This window comes from Furipterus horrens, unplaced genomic scaffold, assembly GCF_987537825.1.
Source record: "Furipterus horrens unplaced genomic scaffold, mFurHor1.1.pri manual_scaffold_5, whole genome shotgun sequence".
NCBI classification, from domain to species: domain Eukaryota; kingdom Metazoa; phylum Chordata; class Mammalia; order Chiroptera; family Furipteridae; genus Furipterus; species Furipterus horrens.
This window is the reverse complement of record NW_028327175.1, coordinates 51,413,170-51,433,246: the sequence shown is the minus strand read 5'-3', so window position 1 is coordinate 51,433,246 and position 20,077 is coordinate 51,413,170. Positions and strand designations below refer to the sequence as shown.

The 20,077-nt window shown below is 38.0% G+C and overlaps 2 protein-coding genes across 4 annotated transcripts in view; one reads left to right on the top strand and one right to left on the bottom strand.

Moving 5' to 3' along the window:
* Nucleotides 1–3,070, bottom strand: part of MSH3 (mutS homolog 3) — a 145,855-nt gene extending 142,785 nt beyond the window's left edge. The window contains exons 1-2 of one of the 2 annotated variants that reach the window (XM_090278976.1): nucleotides 2,783–3,070; nucleotides 1,438–1,558 (exon numbers count right to left, since the gene is read on the bottom strand). In XM_090278976.1, the coding sequence (XP_090135102.1) occupies nucleotides 1,438–1,558; nucleotides 2,783–2,986 (325 nt within the window). In that variant the 5' untranslated portion in view covers nucleotides 2,987–3,070. Of the gene's footprint in view, nucleotides 1–1,437; nucleotides 1,559–2,779 lie in introns of both variants that reach the window. The other variant, XM_090278975.1, reaches the window with a different exon arrangement.
* Nucleotides 3,071–3,190: 120 nt separating this feature from the next.
* On the top strand, nucleotides 3,191–19,549 carry DHFR (dihydrofolate reductase). 2 transcript variants are annotated; one of them, XM_090276429.1, is made up of 6 exons: nucleotides 3,191–3,333; nucleotides 3,690–3,739; nucleotides 5,354–5,459; nucleotides 10,610–10,736; nucleotides 13,100–13,215; nucleotides 19,394–19,549. In XM_090276429.1, the coding sequence occupies exons 1-6, from the start codon at nucleotides 3,248–3,250 to the stop codon at nucleotides 19,470–19,472; spliced, it is 564 nt and encodes a 187-aa protein (XP_090132555.1). In that variant the 5' UTR covers nucleotides 3,191–3,247; the 3' UTR covers nucleotides 19,473–19,549. The 2 variants fall into 2 exon arrangements, with proteins under 2 accessions (XP_090132555.1, XP_090132556.1); XM_090276430.1 differs by lacking the exon at nucleotides 3,690–3,739 and having other exon boundaries at nucleotides 3,277–3,333.
* Nucleotides 19,550–20,077: the final 528 nt, after the last annotated feature.

Genomic DNA, 20,077 nt, shown 5'->3' with positions numbered 1-20,077 from the left:
TACTTGAATCAATCTTCAAAAGTGTAAGTTTGTATATTACACATAGGCTGTCTTCCTAAGGATAAAAAAAAAAACTTTCCCAGGATGGGGGTGGGGTACAAATCTTGCAAAAGAAAGAATATGTAAAACTGACGTGTTATAAAAACTTGAGGGGATGGGGATGTAAGTACAGTACAGGGAACAGAGTCGAGAATATTGTAATAACTATGTACGTTGCCAGATGGGTGCTAGACTTATCAGGGAGATCACTTTGTAAATTATATAACTGTCTAATCACTATTGTGTACACATGAAACTAATATAAAATAATATTCAATGTTAACTGGAATTTAAAACAAAAACAAAAACCAACACTTGAGGTGAAGCAGCCAGCAACTCTTCTGGCTGGTGGACACTCTTTTCTTCCCATTACGTTTTTTTTTTTAAGTAAAATGTAAAGTTCATATTTCAAAAACTTCCATGTCTATGGCCTTATTTCCACAAGCTTCAGAGTTCACCTGACTGGATCTGGAGCATTGTGGATCTAGGGGCAAAGACTTAATGTGTGTGTGTTGAGACCCTTTGATGGCTTCCTTTCATGCCCTCCTCACCATCCTTCCCTACCCTACCACCCAACTTCCACCACTGCCAAGGAAGATTCCACCTCCAAGCTTCATCCCTGAGCTACTGTGAGTTCAGAAAGGCTTATGTCGGTGCAGGTATGGGGATAATGAAGAAAGCATTTCCATTTTCCCTTATCACAAATTGTCTGAGACCAAAAACCAGAGAAAAATCTGCTCAACCACATACATATCCAACACCACCTATAGATATATGGGACCTAAGGAATGGTGGTTTTATCCAAAGCCTTTTCATGTACAGAAAAAGCAGCTTCATGCTAAAAAAGGACAGGCGAGATCTACATGTCTTGACATTGAAAATTGTTCAAAATGTTCCGCTAAGTGGAAAAAGAGTTGCAAATTAACACATACAGTATAAAACAACTTATAAAGTGTCATTAGCTAATTTGTGGGTCTATGTATGTACCTATATATGTGTATAAATAGAAAAACCTGAAAGAATATACAGTACCCCCCAGAATTAGCAATAGGCCTCACTGAAAGAGAGGGGTTACAGGGTCTTTCACTGTCTACCTTTTACATTTCTGCATTGCTTTTTTTAACAAACATGTTTTACTTTTATAATTAGGACAAAATTAGCTAGAGGGAACTATAACCAAACTGCAGGACTCCAGCTCTTATCTCCACTCGTACACAAACCACCACCACTTAATGGAGTGGGCCACTCCATAGCACAATGGAGATCTTTCTCCACAAAAAAAAAAAAAAAAAAAAAAATGGCACAACTCTCTGAAACAGCCTCTTCTGACCCCTAGATAATGCAAGGATATCAGAGCCATGACTGGTGAGAATGAAAAACCATAACCAAACAACTTACCAAGGTTCCCAGACATTACTGAATCACTTTGTCCTTCCTTTTCTTTGACTTTCTTGGCTTTCTTTTTAACAGGTCCATCATTCTCTAGTGGTCTCTTTTTACGTTTGTCAATTTCTGCAACCTATAGAAGTTAGAAAAGGATGTGTTATCTCTAATCTCAAAACATGATGTATGCGAAATAAGTTAAGCCTTACTTCTGAATGACAGCAAGGACCTTGCCGTCCTCCTTCCTAGCATCTTCTACTTTGATGTCTGAAAAGACCTGTGGGTCAACCTTTTAACTATCAACAAAGACAAGCTGGAAACTGACAGGTCATGAGTCTCAGTATCTCAAGCCCTGCTACAATTAATTAGAACCAAGCTGCCATCTTTCTTTACTCAATCAGCCTTTATTTATCTCAAATTATATAACTTGAATTACCCTACTTACATACATCAATAAAATACCTTTAAGAGAGAAAATATTTATTTAGAGCTGTAATTAGATAGACAATAAAAGAACAGGATCATTTTTGAAATGTTAACTGTAATTTTTATGTTCACCACTGAAGATGCTACAAGATTATAAACATTTGTTGGTAGGAAGTCTGTCAAAACCTTACATCCTTCACCAAATTCTAAATGGTGGGTATAAAATAAAATCTTGGTGAGTCATAAATATGTGGACTATCATCAAAAAACAAAAAAAAGGAGAGAACTAATCACTATACGGAAAAAATATATATAAATTAAGGGGATACGATTTTGAAGCAGCCAAGCTGTCACTCTCATTAAAATTTAGAGGGTGGCAGAAAACAATCACCATCAACATCCTCAGTTTGAGAAATACTGAAGGAGGGTACCCAAGGAGGGCTCACCCCTGTGGCAGTGTTCCTGGTTAAAAAAAACAACAACAAAAACACAACTACTTATTTTACTCAGTTGAAGAGTGGCACCTAAAAGAGCCCTAACAAATAAGATAAATAAAGGTTATTTTCAACCTTCAATCAGGTTTTTAAAAAAAAAAAGAGGGAGTAAAAGATATATCCTCTGCCCACAGGCCCCTACCCTCATCAGAATAAGAATCAGGAAACCTGAGTTCCTGTCTCTGGTCTGCCATTAAGAATCTGTGTGATTCTCGGCCTCAAGTCTATTACCTCTAGGGGAAACTACAATTTTTGAACGACACTTAGAATGGAGGATGGCCTAGCTTTCCACGCCTTCACCTGCCTGAATCTGGCCCCTTTCTCTTCTGGCACCATCCTCTTCGTAATTCTCGCGCACGTGCCCCGCCTCCTCCCGGCCCACCCACAAGCACCGCCCCCTCTCCCGACGACCCCGCCCCGTCCTGGACCACACCCACCACGTGTGGCGGCAACAGAGGCTGGAAAGTGGACGCTGGAGGCGCTGCGGAGTCAGAATCAGGTTCACCCTTCTCCCCTGCACCCGTGAGGGAGGAGGTGGATTTCAGGCTTCCCGCAGGCTGGAAGAATCTGCTCAAAACCGCTTGCCTTGTAGGGGACGGGCCAACAGCGGCCGCGCCATCGGAGGCTGGCTTTCGGCGCGACATCGTGGAGCAGGGAGGGACACCCCGGAGGCCGGGCTGAGCAGGAGCGCGAGCCCGCGGCCCCAGTTCCCGAACGTCTGCGGGGGCGAGCACGTCGCGACCCAGCTGCGCGCCAGGGCAGGGGGCGGGGAGAGGGCGGGGAGGGGGCGGGGTCTCGCGTGCACAAAAGGAATCGGGAGGGGCGGTGTGGCCACAATTTCGCGCCAAGCTTCCTGTGGAATTCCGACGTGGCCGGCCAGTTCCGAGGGTTTTAGTGCCGCCGTCATGGTTCGTCCCTTAAACTGCATCGCCGCTGTGTCCCAGAACATGGGCATTGGGAAGAACGGAGACCTACCATGGCCCCCGCTCAGGTGCCTGCGGGGCGGGAATGGGTTGGTGTGAGGTGACAGAGGCTGGTACAAGCTGCCCTTGGTGGAAGCAGCCGGACCTGGCGGTGCTGGGCCTACTCAGCGCTGGAGGATGGGGTTGGACTTGCGACCTAACCTGCCATGAGCTGGGCCTGGGCTTCCATGAGCCGGGAGACCAAGTTATTGATTTCCGTCTCGTTTGTGCTGCCCCGAGAGGCATTTTCCCCGCGGCCCCCTGCCCCCGAGCAAAGTCCTAGTCCTGGAGACCGCCACCGTCCTGCGCACCCTTTGTCGGGCGCGTTAGAGCTGGAGCCCACGGTAAAGTGTTCTGAGTAACAATGTGTTTCTCTAACTTGTAGGAATGAATACAAGTATTTCCAAAGAATGACCACAACCACTTCAGCAGAAGGTAATGGGGAATTTTTAAGTGATTGAGGTTCCCCAAGGGTCCTGCTTGAGTAAGGTTACCAGTGCAGATTTTACTTAAATGTGAAGTTTTCCATGTTAAACTGGGACCTTTTGTCTTACCACTGATCTGTATGAAGTTTGCGAAGTTCTTTTAAATTTTCTGTGGGCGCGCATGTACAGCTGAGGTATTGGGCAGAATTGGCAGCTCGGTAGAAGTTGGCTCTAGAGACCAGAGAAGGCCTTTGGAATAGCAACTGGAAGAGATGATGAAGCCTGAACTAAGACAGTGGAGGCAGTAAAAGTCCAAAGAACGGTTACATGATTCTCGATTTGGAAATCATATTTTCAGCTTAAGAGTCTGCGTGATATGGAAAATAGTGTGCAACTGTAATGATTTTGAGGTGCTTGTAGGATATTCAGGCATACGATCCTAGGGGAATTGAGACACTGGAAAGAAAAGGATAACCAAGGAAAAGAATATGGGGTTGGAGAATACCCATTTAAAACCTAAGATCTATAGTTGGTCATAGAAGGAGGAATAGCAGAGTAAACAGAGACGGTCAGAAAGGAGCAGGGGCAGCACAACTTTAACAGAACAGATACAAACTTGGCACTTAGGTCACTGATAGAGACAAGATGGCAAGAGCTTGCAGCTAAAAACTTGACATGAACCACCCTCTATAATCCTAAGTAGTCTGGTAATAAGAGGAAAATACGGAAAAGTGCCTAGTCTTAATACTTGTAGTTTGTAAGTATTTAGTGTTTTTGTTTTGAAAAAATCAGGCTAATAATGATTCTTTAAGAAAAGGTAAATGCACTCCTTTTTGTAGTAGTTTGTCACAACATACCAAGAATGAGAAATGTGTATGTTCCTTTGATCCAAACATTTGACTCACAAGCTTTTTTCTCCTAAATTATTAAACCAAAAATGGAAGCTATGTGTATAAAGTTTTTAAGGAAAGAGGCACCAATTGAAAGTATTTTAAGTAACTGAGTGAACTATTATCTTATCTTTTAAAGTATGACTATCAATGTAAAGTACACAAATATGAATACTATATCAGTTAAACAGTACTTTTTAGATGTCAGACATTGTTCTAAGTCTTCTAACCCCACAGTCCTAGACACAGGAACTACAAGGTGAGGTAAAAGGAGATTTACAGTTGTGAGTACACAACACACAGCTTATTCTTGTATTATTACTTATTAATTATTGTATTCTTCATATGAACAACTGTAAATCTCCTTTTGCCTAACCATTTTATAGATATGGATAGTAAGGCACAGAAGATTAACATGACTTGCTCAGTAGATAACAATACAATCAATTTGAGTACTTTGACTGAGAATCATTGCTTTTCACTACTATATTATACATGACTACAATTGATTAAAACTGTGTTGTATATAAGTTGGATAAAGCCAAAAGGAAAAATAATTATTATATTTAGATAATGGGTGATAAATAATAAATTTTAGTAAAGTGTTACAATTTTTTAATTTTTTAAAGCAGATACACTGGATGTCAATATGACAATTATATGTATGCATACATATAAATATATGAAAGGCTATATTTCTAAAATATGTCTATTCTTTCTTTGTGATTTTATAGGTAAACAGAATTTGGTGATTATGGGTAGGAAGACCTGGTTCTCCCTTCCCGAGAAGAATCGACCTTTAAAGGACAGGATTAATTTAGTTCTCAGTAGAGAACTCAAGTAAGTACCACAACATAAATTCACCACACGAAAAATCATGTCCCAGCCCTGGCTAGTGTGGTTCAGTGGATTGAACATCAGCCTGCGAATTGAAAAGCTTCCAGTTAGATTCCCAATCAGGACACATGCCTGGGTTACGGGCCAGATCCCTGTTGGGGGTATGCAAGAGGCAACTGATCAATGTTTCTCACCCTCTTGTCCCCTCTCTAAAAAGAAATAAAATCTTTAAGAAAAATTGTGTCCCATTTCTTATGTTAGAGGTCAGTATAGGACAAAGTAAAGTACTATGAATGTAGCTATTGATGAAGCTGTGTAATCACATAGGTGATTAGAGGAAACAAATAAGCAGTTATTTATGCCACATCATTATAATTTACTCTGTTACTTAAATGAGTGATTTTAGCACCTTAAAAAGGTTATATTAGGGATAAGTAAGGGAAAGGATTAGTCAAAGAACCCGTATAAAAGACTCATGGACAGGGACAACGGGGAGGGATATGATTGCGGGAGAGGGGGTGGGTTGGGTGGGGGAGAGAAATTAGGGGAAAAGGGGACAACTGTAATTGAAAAACCAATATAAAAAAAAGGTTATATTAAATCTCACTGTGGTAACAGAATTGCAGGTTTCCTTGAACCATTTATTCAGTTCAGTAGGGAGAAATATCAGTTACATAATGTAAATTAATAATTCTTTTCAGCTGCACATAAAATCATAATACATATGTTTGGGGACTTGCCAAAATTAAGTGGCTATCACTGGACCCAGCCCTAAATGCAATAAGATATAAATTTAAGACGGGCAAAAGAATTGGTCATAATCTTGTGTCCTGTTTGTTATTCCTAGTTTACCAAAATACCCAAATAGTATTTTGTACTTCTTTACCTTGAGTTAAAAAATTTCAGTGTATTGAAATGATCCTAGAGATCCTAGGAGAAGGAAGTATGTCCAGTTGGCCTCTGCCAGGAATTTTCTGTCCTCTAAGCTGACATAGTTAGTTCCTGATGCCTGGAAATGAACTGGAAAGCGGGAAGGCCAGGGCACATGGGGGAGTCGATAGCATTAAAACTTCCCATGAAGTCAACTCCAGTGCTTTTACCTTCACCATAACTTCCATGTCATAACTCCACGTGTGATATATCCTGATTTCTATATATTTTTGTTGTTGTTTACATTGATCCTAACCCACTAAAATAATTTTCTGAACCTCAAGGGTCTGTCTGGGGGCTGGCTGGCCTGAATTGGACCTTAAGGGAAAGTTTGGGATTGGCATGGTAGTTGTTTTTTAAACTACTAATATCATCATTAAAAAAATATCTTACAGGAAATTGGATTACACAGTTGTTGGGGCTGGCTAGGGAAGTCCAAAATTTGTAGGGCAGGCCATCCAGAAGGGGTGGCTGGAACTCTTCAAAGGCTAAAGCTGATGTCTGCAGGTGAAATTTCAGGGAAACCTCAGATATGTGTTTAAGGCCTTTCAATGGATTGAATCTGGCGCACCTAGATTAAAGTCATCCAAATATCAACTTTTAGTGTCTGAATAACTGAGGAGTATAGCCTAACCAAGGGAACACATCAAAGACCATCACACCATAGGAAGGAAAAAACATTGCTTAACTATAGGCCAAGGGAGTTCAAGCTTCTATAGACTTGTCTCCCAGATCCCTCCTAGAATGGCATGAGTAAAAACCTGTAAGGAAGTGTACTAGAATACTTGCATTGATTGTCTTTGGGTGATGAGGAATATGTTGATGTGCATCTTGCCTCAGTCTTCATACTGTACTCTTTCTCCTGGTTGCTAGGATATTCTGTTATCTTTTTACTTGGTAAAATCCAAGTAACAAACTATTATCATTTTCAGAGATTCTTTAATAGTGTATTATTGAATACTAAAGATTATTTATGGCTAGCTTGAGCTGAAACAAAGAAAGAAATCTCAGTGGGAGAGGTGTTCAGTTGAACCAGTCGTCGTCGGCAGCCGTCCGTCTCGAGAGACGATGGTGTAGCTTCTTAAGAGTCTATCTGCACCGCCGAGAATGGCTGTGCAGTCCGACTCGGGAGTGACACGGTATCTGTCTCCTCCCGTGTTGAATCGACATCTTGCGATGACGCTGGAGTGTCCTCTCCAGTGAAGCTGAAGCTACAGAGCCTGGGCAGGGTGATATGGAGGGTCTGCTGTTGCCCATGCAGCAGACCCCCCCTCTCTTCGCAGCTGAAGGGTCCAAGGGAAAGACGGAGTCAATACAGCTTGGCTTCAGGTGCGCCGCAGGAGTTGCCGGTGTTGACTACAACGTCAAACCGCCTTAGGGACTCCGGCTCCGGATTTTCTGTCGGGGTTCACTCCCTTAGCCTTTCCCCTGAAGAGGTATGCCGCAAGGCAGCGGAGGTTTTTTGGAGTCAGAGTTTTCCTTCTCTGATGTGCCCTGACTGGAAGATCGAACCAGCGACACTTAGCTCGCAGGCCGACGCTCAATCCACTGAGCCAAACCAGCCAGGGGCTAGTTGAACCAGTAAATCTCTTCAAATGATGAGTCTAATTTCTTCTTTATGACCCCTCTGTGGTATGTGTAATTAGGTTTGGTTGTTTAATATACAAGGTTTGTCTAGAAGGTATCCACTCATGTAATATGAAAAATAGAGACATTTATTGAAGAAGATACAAGAGACATGGTACATAGGACAATGATGCCTCTGTCCCCTTCAAAGTAGGCTTTCCTAAGAGTCCCCAGGGAAATTGGGCCAGAATTCCATCTGCCATGTCATCTTTTTTGACATCAGGCACAGTGGAAAAAGGTAATGTTTATATGGTACCTGGGGGATAATCAGGTGAGCCTTCCAAAAGCCATAAGACAGAGGCCTGAGGGCTCTGCCTAAATTAGGCCACTCCATCCAGGGTCTGAGGAAACCAGAAACTGACATCCTTGTTATCCATGGCCACCAGTTGAAAACGTATTGTCAATATAAGAAGTTGCAGCTCAGGCTCCAACATCAGACTGCTGGAGTTCGAATCCCAGGATCACCATTTCCTAGCTGTGTGACCACTGGTTGCCTAACCTGTCTGCCTCAATATCATCTGTAAAAATGTGCCTATGTCCTGTGTATTTACATAGGACAGCTAGTAACATGAAGGGTATGCCTGTAAAGTACTGCCTGATCCCACTACTTGAGAGAGCAAATAGGCACTTCAATAAATGTTAGATGTTTTCTTTCTAATGTAACAATCCATCAGGTAAAAAGCAGCCTCCCTTGAATAGTGCTTTTAAGGAAAGGTATGGAAATATGGTATGATGGGAGTGCCTACTATGTGCACTTTTTATGCCAATCCTTTGAGGGAATTCAAGCCTCTTAAGATCCAAACAAGATATCAAGCATGTTCACAGGCTTCTTGACAGAGTTTGTGTGCTACCACATACCACCTCTCCGTTGTCCGGGAATCCCATCTCTATTAGTTTGGAATAATTATAGGAAGGAAATTTAGCATTGAAATAAGTGACAATATTAAGTGCTTGCTCTGTTATTTACTGTGTTAGTTTCGAGCATTTGTGCTGTAAAGGAGCTAAGGAACTAATGAACTCAAACATTAGCTCAACTCTTTGCTTTTTTTCCCTCCATCTGGGAGTCCAGTGTTTCCTGTGAAACTTATTTCTAAATCCCTAAATAGCAACATTTTGCAGAAGTATTTCCTCCTTGCCTTTGTTAGATCTAAAATCTGAAATAAATCTCTAAATCTGTTCTTTGTTTCCCTTTCCAGACTCACTGTAAAAGAGCAAAGTAGTAGTCTTTACCTTAATCCCTGAAACCATTTTCAAACCATTGTTCCACAATCTTCACAAAATAATTGCCCCTTTCTTTGAAGTCCACATGCTTTTATACCACCTTGTAAATCAGTCACCATTTTCCATTCTACCCTATGTCCTGTCACCGGTCCCATTCTAGACATTGTTTACTAACTAGATTATCTTCTCTCCCAACTCCAAATGTCTCTTCTGGATTCATTTATCTCCCTGAACAGCATAATCCAACCCTGTCACTGCAGCTGCCAAGTACCTCAGAGGGTCCCTTGGCTCATTTAACCTCATCCTGGCCTCCAGGTCTTTTTCCAGCATGTACTCAAAATACATTCTTTGTGCTATCTTAACTCCTTTAGAGATGACGAAGAGTGAAGTTACAATTTGTATCAAGGAAGTGAGGGAGGAGGCAGACAAAAGAATGAAAGCCTCATTGTGCACATCCCTCGTTTATAAAGGGAATTATAACCCTCCACCCACCCCCACCCACAAAACACAAACCGTTGTAGAGCTTGGGAGACATTGAGCTACTCAAGGTATGCCCTGAAATTAATTAGCCTTTCTACTTTTGGATTTTTAATTACAAAAGTAATAACATGTTCACTTTTTATTACTTCATTCATTTCTGTATTATTTGAAACATGAAATTTCTTTTCCCACTCACGACATATTAAAGTTTAATATTTCTAACTAGTCACTCAAGTATATTACTTTTTCCAAAATTTTATCATGAGACGTCACAGTAAAACTTTACAGTAAACCACATAGCTTCTACCATTAATATTTTACTGTTTGTTTTATCATTCACTCATTTTTCAGTTAGTCTTGTTCTTTGTATGCATTTCAAAGTAAATTGCAGACATTTTCCCCTACATACTTAAGCATGTACATCATTAGAGTTCAGTATCTCTATAGTTCTTTCCTTTTGAGATAAATATTACATACAATGAAATATACAAGTCTTAAGTGTATATTTCCTAAGTTATGACAAATGTATGCATCTATAGAAGTCTGTTATCAAAGATATAAAACATTACCATAAACCCCGGTAAGTTTCGTTATGCCTCTTCCCAGTGAGTCTTTACTCCATCCCTCCAGAGATAACTACTATTCTGAATTTTTTTTTGCCATAAATATCTCAAGATAACATAAGTGTTTTTGTTTTTTGATTCATTGTGGACCATACATACACAAATGTGGGTTAAATTACTTATTGGTCACATGCCACACTGATGTTGACTTTTTTTTAAGGATTCATATTTGTGATGATTTTAGTTTTATAATTATTGCATCCTATACAGATTATCTGACTAGTATGAATGGCTTTTGTAGACATTATATGTAATTATTGTGCTTAATCTCAGGGAACCTCCAAAAGGAGCCCATTTTATTGCCAGAAGTCTGGATGATGCCTTAAAACTTATTGAGGAACCAGAATTAACAAATAAAGTGGACATGGTTTGGATAGTGGGAGGCACTTCTGTTTATAAGGTAAGTAAAGTTATCTATAAATAGTGTACAAAGAAGTGTTCTACTCTACTTTCTTATAGCTTCCCTGCCATCTGTGCTTTTTAAGTAATGAGCAAAGGAAGTACATTATCCCTACAGTACGTTAGACATATTATCAATCTGAATTATTTGTTTCTTGATATTGTTGAAAATGGTACGACACTATAAATAAAAATATACACATTTTTAAGTCTTTACCAGTTTATATCCTACTCAAAATAGTTGATGTTTCCAATTTAAAAAACATTTAAATCCTTCCCTTAGAATTGTACTTGGACTGTACTGTTTTCTCTTCCCTCGTGTGCCCTGATACACTGAGTTATCTCATTTTCTTCAAGGATTAATACATCTCTTACTGAGAAATGTACACTTTCAGTTGATGTACACCAACCAGATGTGTATGGATTTGTTAAGAGCAGAAAGCATAGCCTCAACAATTTTCATATAATGTGAGGGGTTGGGAAAAGTATTTTACTATTTTATATCATAAGGGAAAACAGTAGGTAACAGAGAAAATATCCCTTGTTCTTTACTGCCAGCTTTCAAAAATTTTGAGGGTAATAAAAGGAATTTTCTTACTCTTTTAAAACACTCATGAAAGATTAACATTTATGGGGAGGGAAAAAATCAGCCCTTACCCTTTGTGAGCTTGTTGTAACATATGTATACTGAAGTTACCTGAGAAAAAAGAGGTATACCAGGATATTAGATGGGATTACAAAAAACTGTTTCTTAGGTTCCTGTTTCTGCAACCTTTTAAACAATATAAATACTTAAATTCATTCATATAATTTGATATATCTATATGTAGTAAATAATAAGGAAGTAGAACCTCCAGGTTATAATTTTGTATTATCCACCTACCTCACATCACAATAGCTTGTGGAACATTTAGGCTGCTCTTCGCATGGGCCAGACTGGGCCTACTAGCCTGTTTTGGTAAATGACATTTCATTGGGACACAGCCACAGCCATTGGTTTAGTATTACCTTTGGGTGCTTTCACCTAAAAGGTAAAAGAAACCATACGGCCCACAAAGCCTAAAATATGTACTATCTGACCCTTTATCGAAAAGGCTTGTCATACATCATTAATTTGGTAAAGACTTTGAAATGCTGTTGTGGTTAGTCCTATTCAGTTTTCCTAATTATTAGTACGGCAAGAATTGGTAGAATATTTTATTTGTTTGGGGCAAGAGAATAAATGGCATAATACTATAATCTGCAGAACTGAAAAGAAAAAGTAAAATTTGTTCTGTGCCCTAATTTGAAATTTTTAAGATAACAAACACTTGAAATTTTATTTATATGTGTGTTTCTTTTTTCTTTTTCAATCAAGAGTTATTGCTTTCTTGGAGCGGCACTTAGGACTCATGGCTTTTTATCAATAGTATTCTAGGCAGTAGTTAGAAAGGTCATTAACAATATGAGGCAAAATACAATCCTTAGCAACAAGAGGCAGAATAAATTACCTACAAACATTGTAACTATCTCCTGGGAAATGGAAGCATTATTAAATTTTATGTAAATACACTAAGTATGCCCTTGGGATTTTCATTAGTCAAGGTCTCATGAAATTATACTATTTTATCCATATATGTATATGTAAATTTTTCTATAGCCAGTAAGTAGATAATTTGGGGTTCTTATTTCCTAAGCAACCATCAAAGAAAAAAAGACAAAACTGAATGCTTAAATGAAAAAAGAGTTCATTTAAGCAAACTAGAGGCCAGAATATGTTTTAATTCCCTCTAATAATTATTGATAATGATTAGTGCCATTCTCAACATAAATAGGGCATGCTTTGCAGGGCTTCAAAGTAAAGAATTAAGATATTTAAATAGCATGCTATAGAGGTTTATGCAGAAGCTCAGTTAACTTTGGATTTGGCAAGACTGAAAAACGACAGTGGAATGTTGGGGAGGGAATTCATACCGAGTTGATTCTCGCAGCAGCGAGTGAGAACAGGAACACAAGATCCACCTTTTAACTCCCATAGCGGTGGGCTAGACAGCATGCAAATCCTCTGTGCTGCCTGAACAACGGGGGCTCATATATATATGAAATTGGACAAAAGTAGCACGGGGACAACCAGAACTGAGATAGTGTAACACTTGTGCACTAAGGCAAGCTCTTAGGTAAGGGTGACCTGGGAAAACACATGCACGTGAAGGCGAGAATCCAAGCTCCATTCACCCTGACACAACAGAGGTAACAAGTCATGTAGCAGGTCTTAATACCCAGTACAAACTTGACTACATTATTAAAACAAACAAAAATTTTGAGTTTCTATTTCTTTTGACACAGATAAATAAGGAAATTGATAACTTTTGTTTTATTTCAAAGGAAGCCATGAACAAGCCAGGCCATATTAGACTATTTGTGACAAGAATCATGCAGGAATTTGAAAGTGATGCATTTTTTCCAGAAATTGATTTGGAGAGATACAAACTCCTCCCAGAGTAAGTAAAGTGTTATCAATTAACCTGAAGCACTTTTGGATTTCCAGTTTAAGAACTATAAGAAAGAGTATGTCTCTACAGATTGAACTTGGGGTAGTAATATATTTTAGAGCCAAATATTATAGAAATTTCTGGAAATCTGCTTTAACAGACTTGGGAATGATTTTACCGAAATCTAGAGTAGTCCTTTGTTCATTCATTCTGTGAGGTCTGTGTTTAGCATCAAACACTGTCCTGGGCATTGGGGAAAGAGTGTTTACTGAAACAGATGCTGTTCACTATTCTCCAGATCACATTTTGGTAGTAGAGAGGTAGAGTGGCAAATAATAGATAAACATCAGAAGAGTTGCTGTGTGGAGAATGGAAATAATGTGATGTGATAAATACTGTATAGTCTGAGAAGTTCTTTCTGAAAAGTGATGTCTGCACTAGGATCTAAATGACAAGAAGAAGCTAGCCACACCAGAAGCAGGGAAGAGCATTCCAGGAATCAGAAATAGCCAGTGCAGAGACCCGGTGGCAGCACCAAGCTTGGCAGGTCCCCTGAGCCTTGAAAGCCACTGAGGGCATTCTGAGCAAGGGGAAGGCCCGAAGGGATCAGGCCAAAGGCAGGTTTAGAGGGCTTTACAATTGAGTGATGTTGTTCTAGCTGTTTATGGAGAATGGACCCGAGAGGACAGGAGTGAAGCTGGGAAACCAGTTAGTTACAGTACTTCAGGTGAAGGGTAAAGGGTGAAGGGACTTAGATAGCAGTGGTAGAGATGGAAAGAAGAGTTTACACTTGCTCTACTATGTAGTTGTGATTTTTGCATGAAACTGTCTGATTTTGAAAGCTCATAGCATTTTTGTTGAAAAACACTTTTCAGCTTAAAGATTAATTATATCAACACTTTCAACTAGCTTTTAACACATTCTTTCAAATAGTCTCAGTTGAATCCAGTCATTATTCTTTGAGTGCATTTTTGTAAATACTTCCTAAAAACATTCAGAGCCAATTCTGAATAAATGTATGGCTAAGCTTTAGAATAATAGTTTATAGAGTAATAGGTGGCAGTCCTGAGTCAAATGAAATATATAACAGATTTTCTTGGGCTCTAAACTAGCTCTAAACAGCTAGAGTTCAGGCTTTTGCTTATAGTTTCCAAAGGTGACTGCTTAGAAAAGTCACACTTACTAATTTCATATATATTTATATAAAAATATATATGTGTTTCTTTGCCGCACTATATATATTTTCTCTTATACTGCTTAGGTTGCTGATTGTCACATTATATGAATATTGATCTCTGTTCCTCATTTCTTATCTTTCTCTTTGCTACTAATGAAAGAATAGATTACTGTGTAAATCAGCTTCATATTAAATACTTTTCCAAATCCTATGCTTCTCAATCAGAACTCTTCCAAAGCTCTGATCCTTTTAGGATACTTGATAACTTAAACACCATTCTGGCTCTCTGACTCATAGAAATGAAATATTTTATATCTTTACTGAAAAATGATTCACACATCACAAATTCACCCATTGAAAGTATACAATTCAGTGGTTTTAGTGTTTTCACAGAATTGTACAGTTATCACCACAATCTTAAGTTTAGAACATTTTCATCACCCTCCATAAAAAACGTGTACCCATTAGCAGGCATTCTCCATTCACCTACCCTCCTAGACCTAGGAACCATTAATGTATTTTCTGTCTCTATAGAGATGCCTATAGAATTGGCTTCTTTCATTTAGCATGCCATTTTCAAGTTCATCCATGTTGTAATACAGGGATGGGCAGAAGAGGCTCACAGTTGTGAATATGTGAAACACAGTTTATTCTTGTCTTATTCTTTATTAATTATTGTATTATTTTCCATATGAACAACTGTAAAGCTGCTTTTGCCCACCCCTGTATATATCAGCACTTGCTTCACAAATTTTCTCCCATTATTTAAATGGTCTTTTCATTTTCTATTTCTAATGTTTTTTTCATTTATACTTTTTTTTTCTTTTCACTTTCTAAATGATATCATTTGTAGCACAAAGGTTTTTAATTTTGACATTGTCCATTTTTTCTATTTTTTTCTTTGGTCACTTGTCCTTTTGGTGTTACACCTAAGCCACCATTGCCTAATCTGAACTCACAGAGATTTACTCCTATGTGTTCTACTTAAAAGTTTTATAGTTTTAACTCTTGCTTTAAGTCTCTGGTCCATTGTAGTTAATTTATGTATAGTGTAAGGAATAGGTCCAAGTTCATTCTTTTATTAGTGGCTATCCAGTTGTCTTAGCACTATTTGTTGAAAAAACTATTCTTTCCCCCATTGAATTATTTTAATACCCTTTTCAAAAATCGGTGGACCATAAATCTGAGGGTTCATATCTAAACTCTCAGTTCTGTTCCGTTAATCTAAATGTCTGTTCTAATGCCAGTACCACACTGTCTTGATTAATGCCACTGTGTAATAACTTGAAATCAGAAAGTACCAGTCCTTCAACTCTGTTCTTTTTCAAGATTGTTTTGGCTGTTCTCGGTCCCTTGCATATCCATATGAATTTTATGACCAGTTTGTCAATTTCTGACAAAAAGCAAGCTAGGATTTTGATAGGGATTGTATTATATCTGTGGATCACTTTGGAGAGTACTTTTTGTCTTCTAAACCATGAACATATGTCTTTCTACTTGTTTAGGTTTTCTTTAATTTCTTTCAGCAATGTTTTGTAGCTTTCAGCAACAAGTATTTTATTTTCAGACTGTTCGTAGAAATGCCATTGGTTTTTGTGTATTAGTCTTGTTTCCTGCAACCTTGCTGAACTCATTAGTTCCATCTGTTAGTGGATTCCTTGAGTTTCTGTATATAATACCATTTGCAAACAGAGATAGTTTTACTTCTTCCATTCCAATCTTGATGTTTTTAATTTCTTTTTCTTGCCAAATTGCCTTGGCTAGAACCTCCAGTACGATGTTAAATAGAAATGGCAAGGGCAAAACATACTTGTGTTGTTCCTGGTCTTAGAGGGAAAGCATTCAGTCTTTTACTGTTAAGTATGATGTGAGCTGTGGGTTCTTCATACATGCCCTTTATCACATTGAAGATCTATTTATGCTTCATTGAATGTTTTTTATCATGAAGGGACATTGGACTTTGTCAAATGCTTTTTCTGAGTCTATTAAGATTACGTGGTTTTTGTTTTTAATAAGACAAAATACACCAATACTAATACACTATTACACTATTACATTGCTTTGGAAGTAATGTGTAGTCCTTTTTATGTGTTCCTGGATTTAGTTTGCTAATATTTTGTTGAGGGTTTTTGCATTTATATTCATAAGAGATATTGGGCTTTGGTTTTTGTTGTTGTTTTTGTTTTTTTTGTAATGTTTTCACCTGGTTTTGGTACCAGGATAATAATGGCCTCATAAAATGAGCTGGGAAATGTTCTCTCCTATTTTTTTCAAAGAATGTGTGAAGAATTGTTATCAGTTCTTCTTTAGATGTCTTTGAAAAATTTAATGATGTATAGATTCAGGTAGGAAATGCTGTGCAAAGCCAAAACCCAAAGAAATTCATCCAAAATGGACCTTCTAAACAAAGTTATGTGAAAAAAATAAGAAGTCCTTTTCTCCATTGCAGAATTTTATGGTCATCTTGCTTTCAAGCCTGTACCAACAGCCTCTTTAACATGGGGTGGAAAGAACCCCATTAGGAGAGATATAGAGTAGGTCATCATTCATGACGTAGAGAAGGAAATCTCTGAAGACAAAGAGAATATATGTTATCCCTAAAAGTCTGTAACATTGCTCAATTTTTGAGCTGTTTTCTCTCCAAGCAGCTGTACATTTGGGAACTTAGTCTTGCTCCGTACTGTTGGGAATTTAGTCTTGTTCCCTACTGTCCAGAAATGAACAGTGATCATTATTCTTTGTTCCCCATAGCAACCACTTAGTTTATACCCTCATTATCACAATCAGTAGGCCTATTGTGAATTCATAGGTTTCAGTACAAACACACTGTTCTTTATAAACATCATACTTCCTGGAAATAAACACACTATTATAATGAAATCTAGATGAAAGAGGACATTTGTGAAGAATGAAGAGAATAAAATTAAGAGTGTAGATGAAGCCACAAATGGTGGAAACCTAAAAGCAGAAGTTAATTTTAACAAAGTAACATGGTTTTACTTTGTATCTGCCTCACCACCACCAGGGGCCATTGTCTATGCAGTTACTCTTTTGACAGCACCGTGCCAGCCTGTCCTCTAAAGCTACACCCTCATTCATCTTACCTGGAAGAAATCTTTCTACGTATCTTGGGCTATTTCACACTAGACTCCAAACAAACCTGCAGGCCCCAGTATTTTATGCCAACAGTTTTTTGCTTAAGGAGTTCCAAAGAGGCTTCTTTTTCTAGTTACTCACCTTTCATGTGACCATTCAGAAAAACAGCATAACAGACCAGAAGTATGCCTTTGAGGCAGTAGTTGGCTCCAGAGCTGGGGCCAGATGCCCCTTATCAATGGACAACTTCAAGTAGGTTTCAGATGGGCTGATGGTTCCTCTTCTGTTCTTCCTGATTGACCAACAGGACCCTGGCATATTTGTCCACTTATTCGTGCATCTCTCTCCTCCTGAGGCTGTGGTTTCTATGGAGTCGTCATTTTGTTTTAGTTGTGCTTTGTCCCGTATAGATAACTGTTTCAAGAACTGTATTTACCTATTCCTTAGACTTTCCATCAAATCACCTCTGTATTATTCTCACAATGCTTTTTCACTTCAGATCTTATGTTTCTTTTATTCATTGGCTTTCTGAAATGCTTGAAGATTCTAGAGGGCAGTCTCTGTCTGGGTGGTTCATAACAAACAGGAGGTTTTTCCTTCAAGTCCTGTTAGACTTAAACTCGGAGTTAAAGTGTAGCTCTTAGGCAATATGCCCCTCAGAAAAATTTGCAATTACGGTAATGAGGTGGTTATAATCATGGAAACAGACTGAATATGTGAATATTGTGGAAAGTAAAATTAATCTTAAGCAGAATTAAATTTTAGTTTTATAGAGAAGATTATCATTAATACTATGGCTAGTGACCATGTCCAGCCAGTAGCTATTTCTTAGTTCTTATTTATGGTTTTGGAAATAACTTTGATACTTTGCTTTTATCTTATTAACTGACAATCTTGGTAGTCGAGAATTTTACACACAAAAAAATGTACATGTTGCTTTTGGTAATTAATTCCAAATATATTAAAGTCATGGTTAAAAGTTGGCCTACTAAAATGATTTCTTTAGGAAAGGAAAAAGCTATCCTACTACTAAAACAAACAGCTCAGAAAACAGTAAAAAGAAACATAGCTTTTTCCTCTGAAATATAAATTATTCGAGAAAAAAGTCTTTTTCTTTTCTTTATTATGCTATTATTTCATGTATATAATTCTTTTTATCAGACTGTCAAAATTTGGTCAACAAAAGTTTGATTGTTTTTATTACTCAGTATTGTGTTGGATATTACATAAGATTTAAATTTTTTCCTGTATTACCCTCGCCTACAATGAGTTTAGAAAATAGGGGAACAAAACAAACTAGTAATATTAATAGACAACATTTGAAGAGCATTTAATGTAATGTGCTCACAATACTAAATTCTTTATGAGGCTGACAATATTTTATTGATAGCCAAGTGTCACACGCAGAACCAGAGTCAAACAGAAGTGTTATTAAAGCAGGTGTTCCTGGCCCCCACCTGAACCATAGTGGGATGCAGCCCATGCAACACTAAGGAAGCGCATCAAGATTTGGGTTGGAAACTAGAATGGTCAGAACAGCCTTCAGTGAAAGACCTAGATTTTGTTTGTTCGTTTGCTTGTATTTTGTTGGTGATTGTATTTTCATCAAGTCTTAAGACTTGCAGAATGTTCTTAAGAATTGTTATATTAACTGGGTGACAGAGTGGAAAGATAAAAGAGAAGCTGCTAACTGCAGTTAGTGTTTGGGGGAAGAATTAGGAATCAGAAGGAAAGGAAAAATATATACTTTTTTTAAAACTTCCCATACATTTTGAAATTTGCCTTTTGTTTACATATGTAGTGTATCTGCATATTCACCCAGCTTAACAGTGGTTTATGCCTTTTGGCTTAGATTCAGGGAAGTTATCTTTTTAATTGATACATTCATTAATTATATGTATATTTCTTTAACAGATACCCAGGTGTTCTTTCTGGTATCCAGGAGGAGAAAGGCATTAAGTACAAATTTGAAGTATATGAAAAGAATGATTAATGTGAAGGTGTTTTCTGATTCCTTTCAATTTGTTCCCCATCCCCTCTAAATAATTATATATTTAACCTTAGAAAAAGACTTTTGTCAGTTCAGATCTTATGTTTCTTTTATTCATTGGCTTCTGAAATGCTTGAAGACTCTAGAAGGGAGTCTCTGTCTGGGTGGTTCATAACAAATAGGAGGTTTTTCCTTTGAATCCTATTAGACTTAAACTCAGAATTGAAATGTAGTCATATGATAATTGGATATGGATAATTATTTGTAAGCAATGTGTTTTGATTTATTAGTCTTAACCTTAACTAGACTTGGTTAAAATTAATCTTAACTGTGCTATATCAGATACCATTTGTGAAACATTTCTTGTTATAAATGTCTGAATGTCCATCAAGGACCAGGATTAGGTCCCCAGCACCTACCTAGGGTAACATACTACCAAGACACCACAACGGGAGAGTCTGCTGGTAACATAAGTTGAAGCCATAAGTATTGAGATAAGAGCTAGACAAATCTGTCCAAATGTCTGAAATGGATTATAAACAGAACAGTTAGACTAAGATATTAAGAGAAAATTAGGTCAAAACAGGGACCGTTAATTACTCTATGAA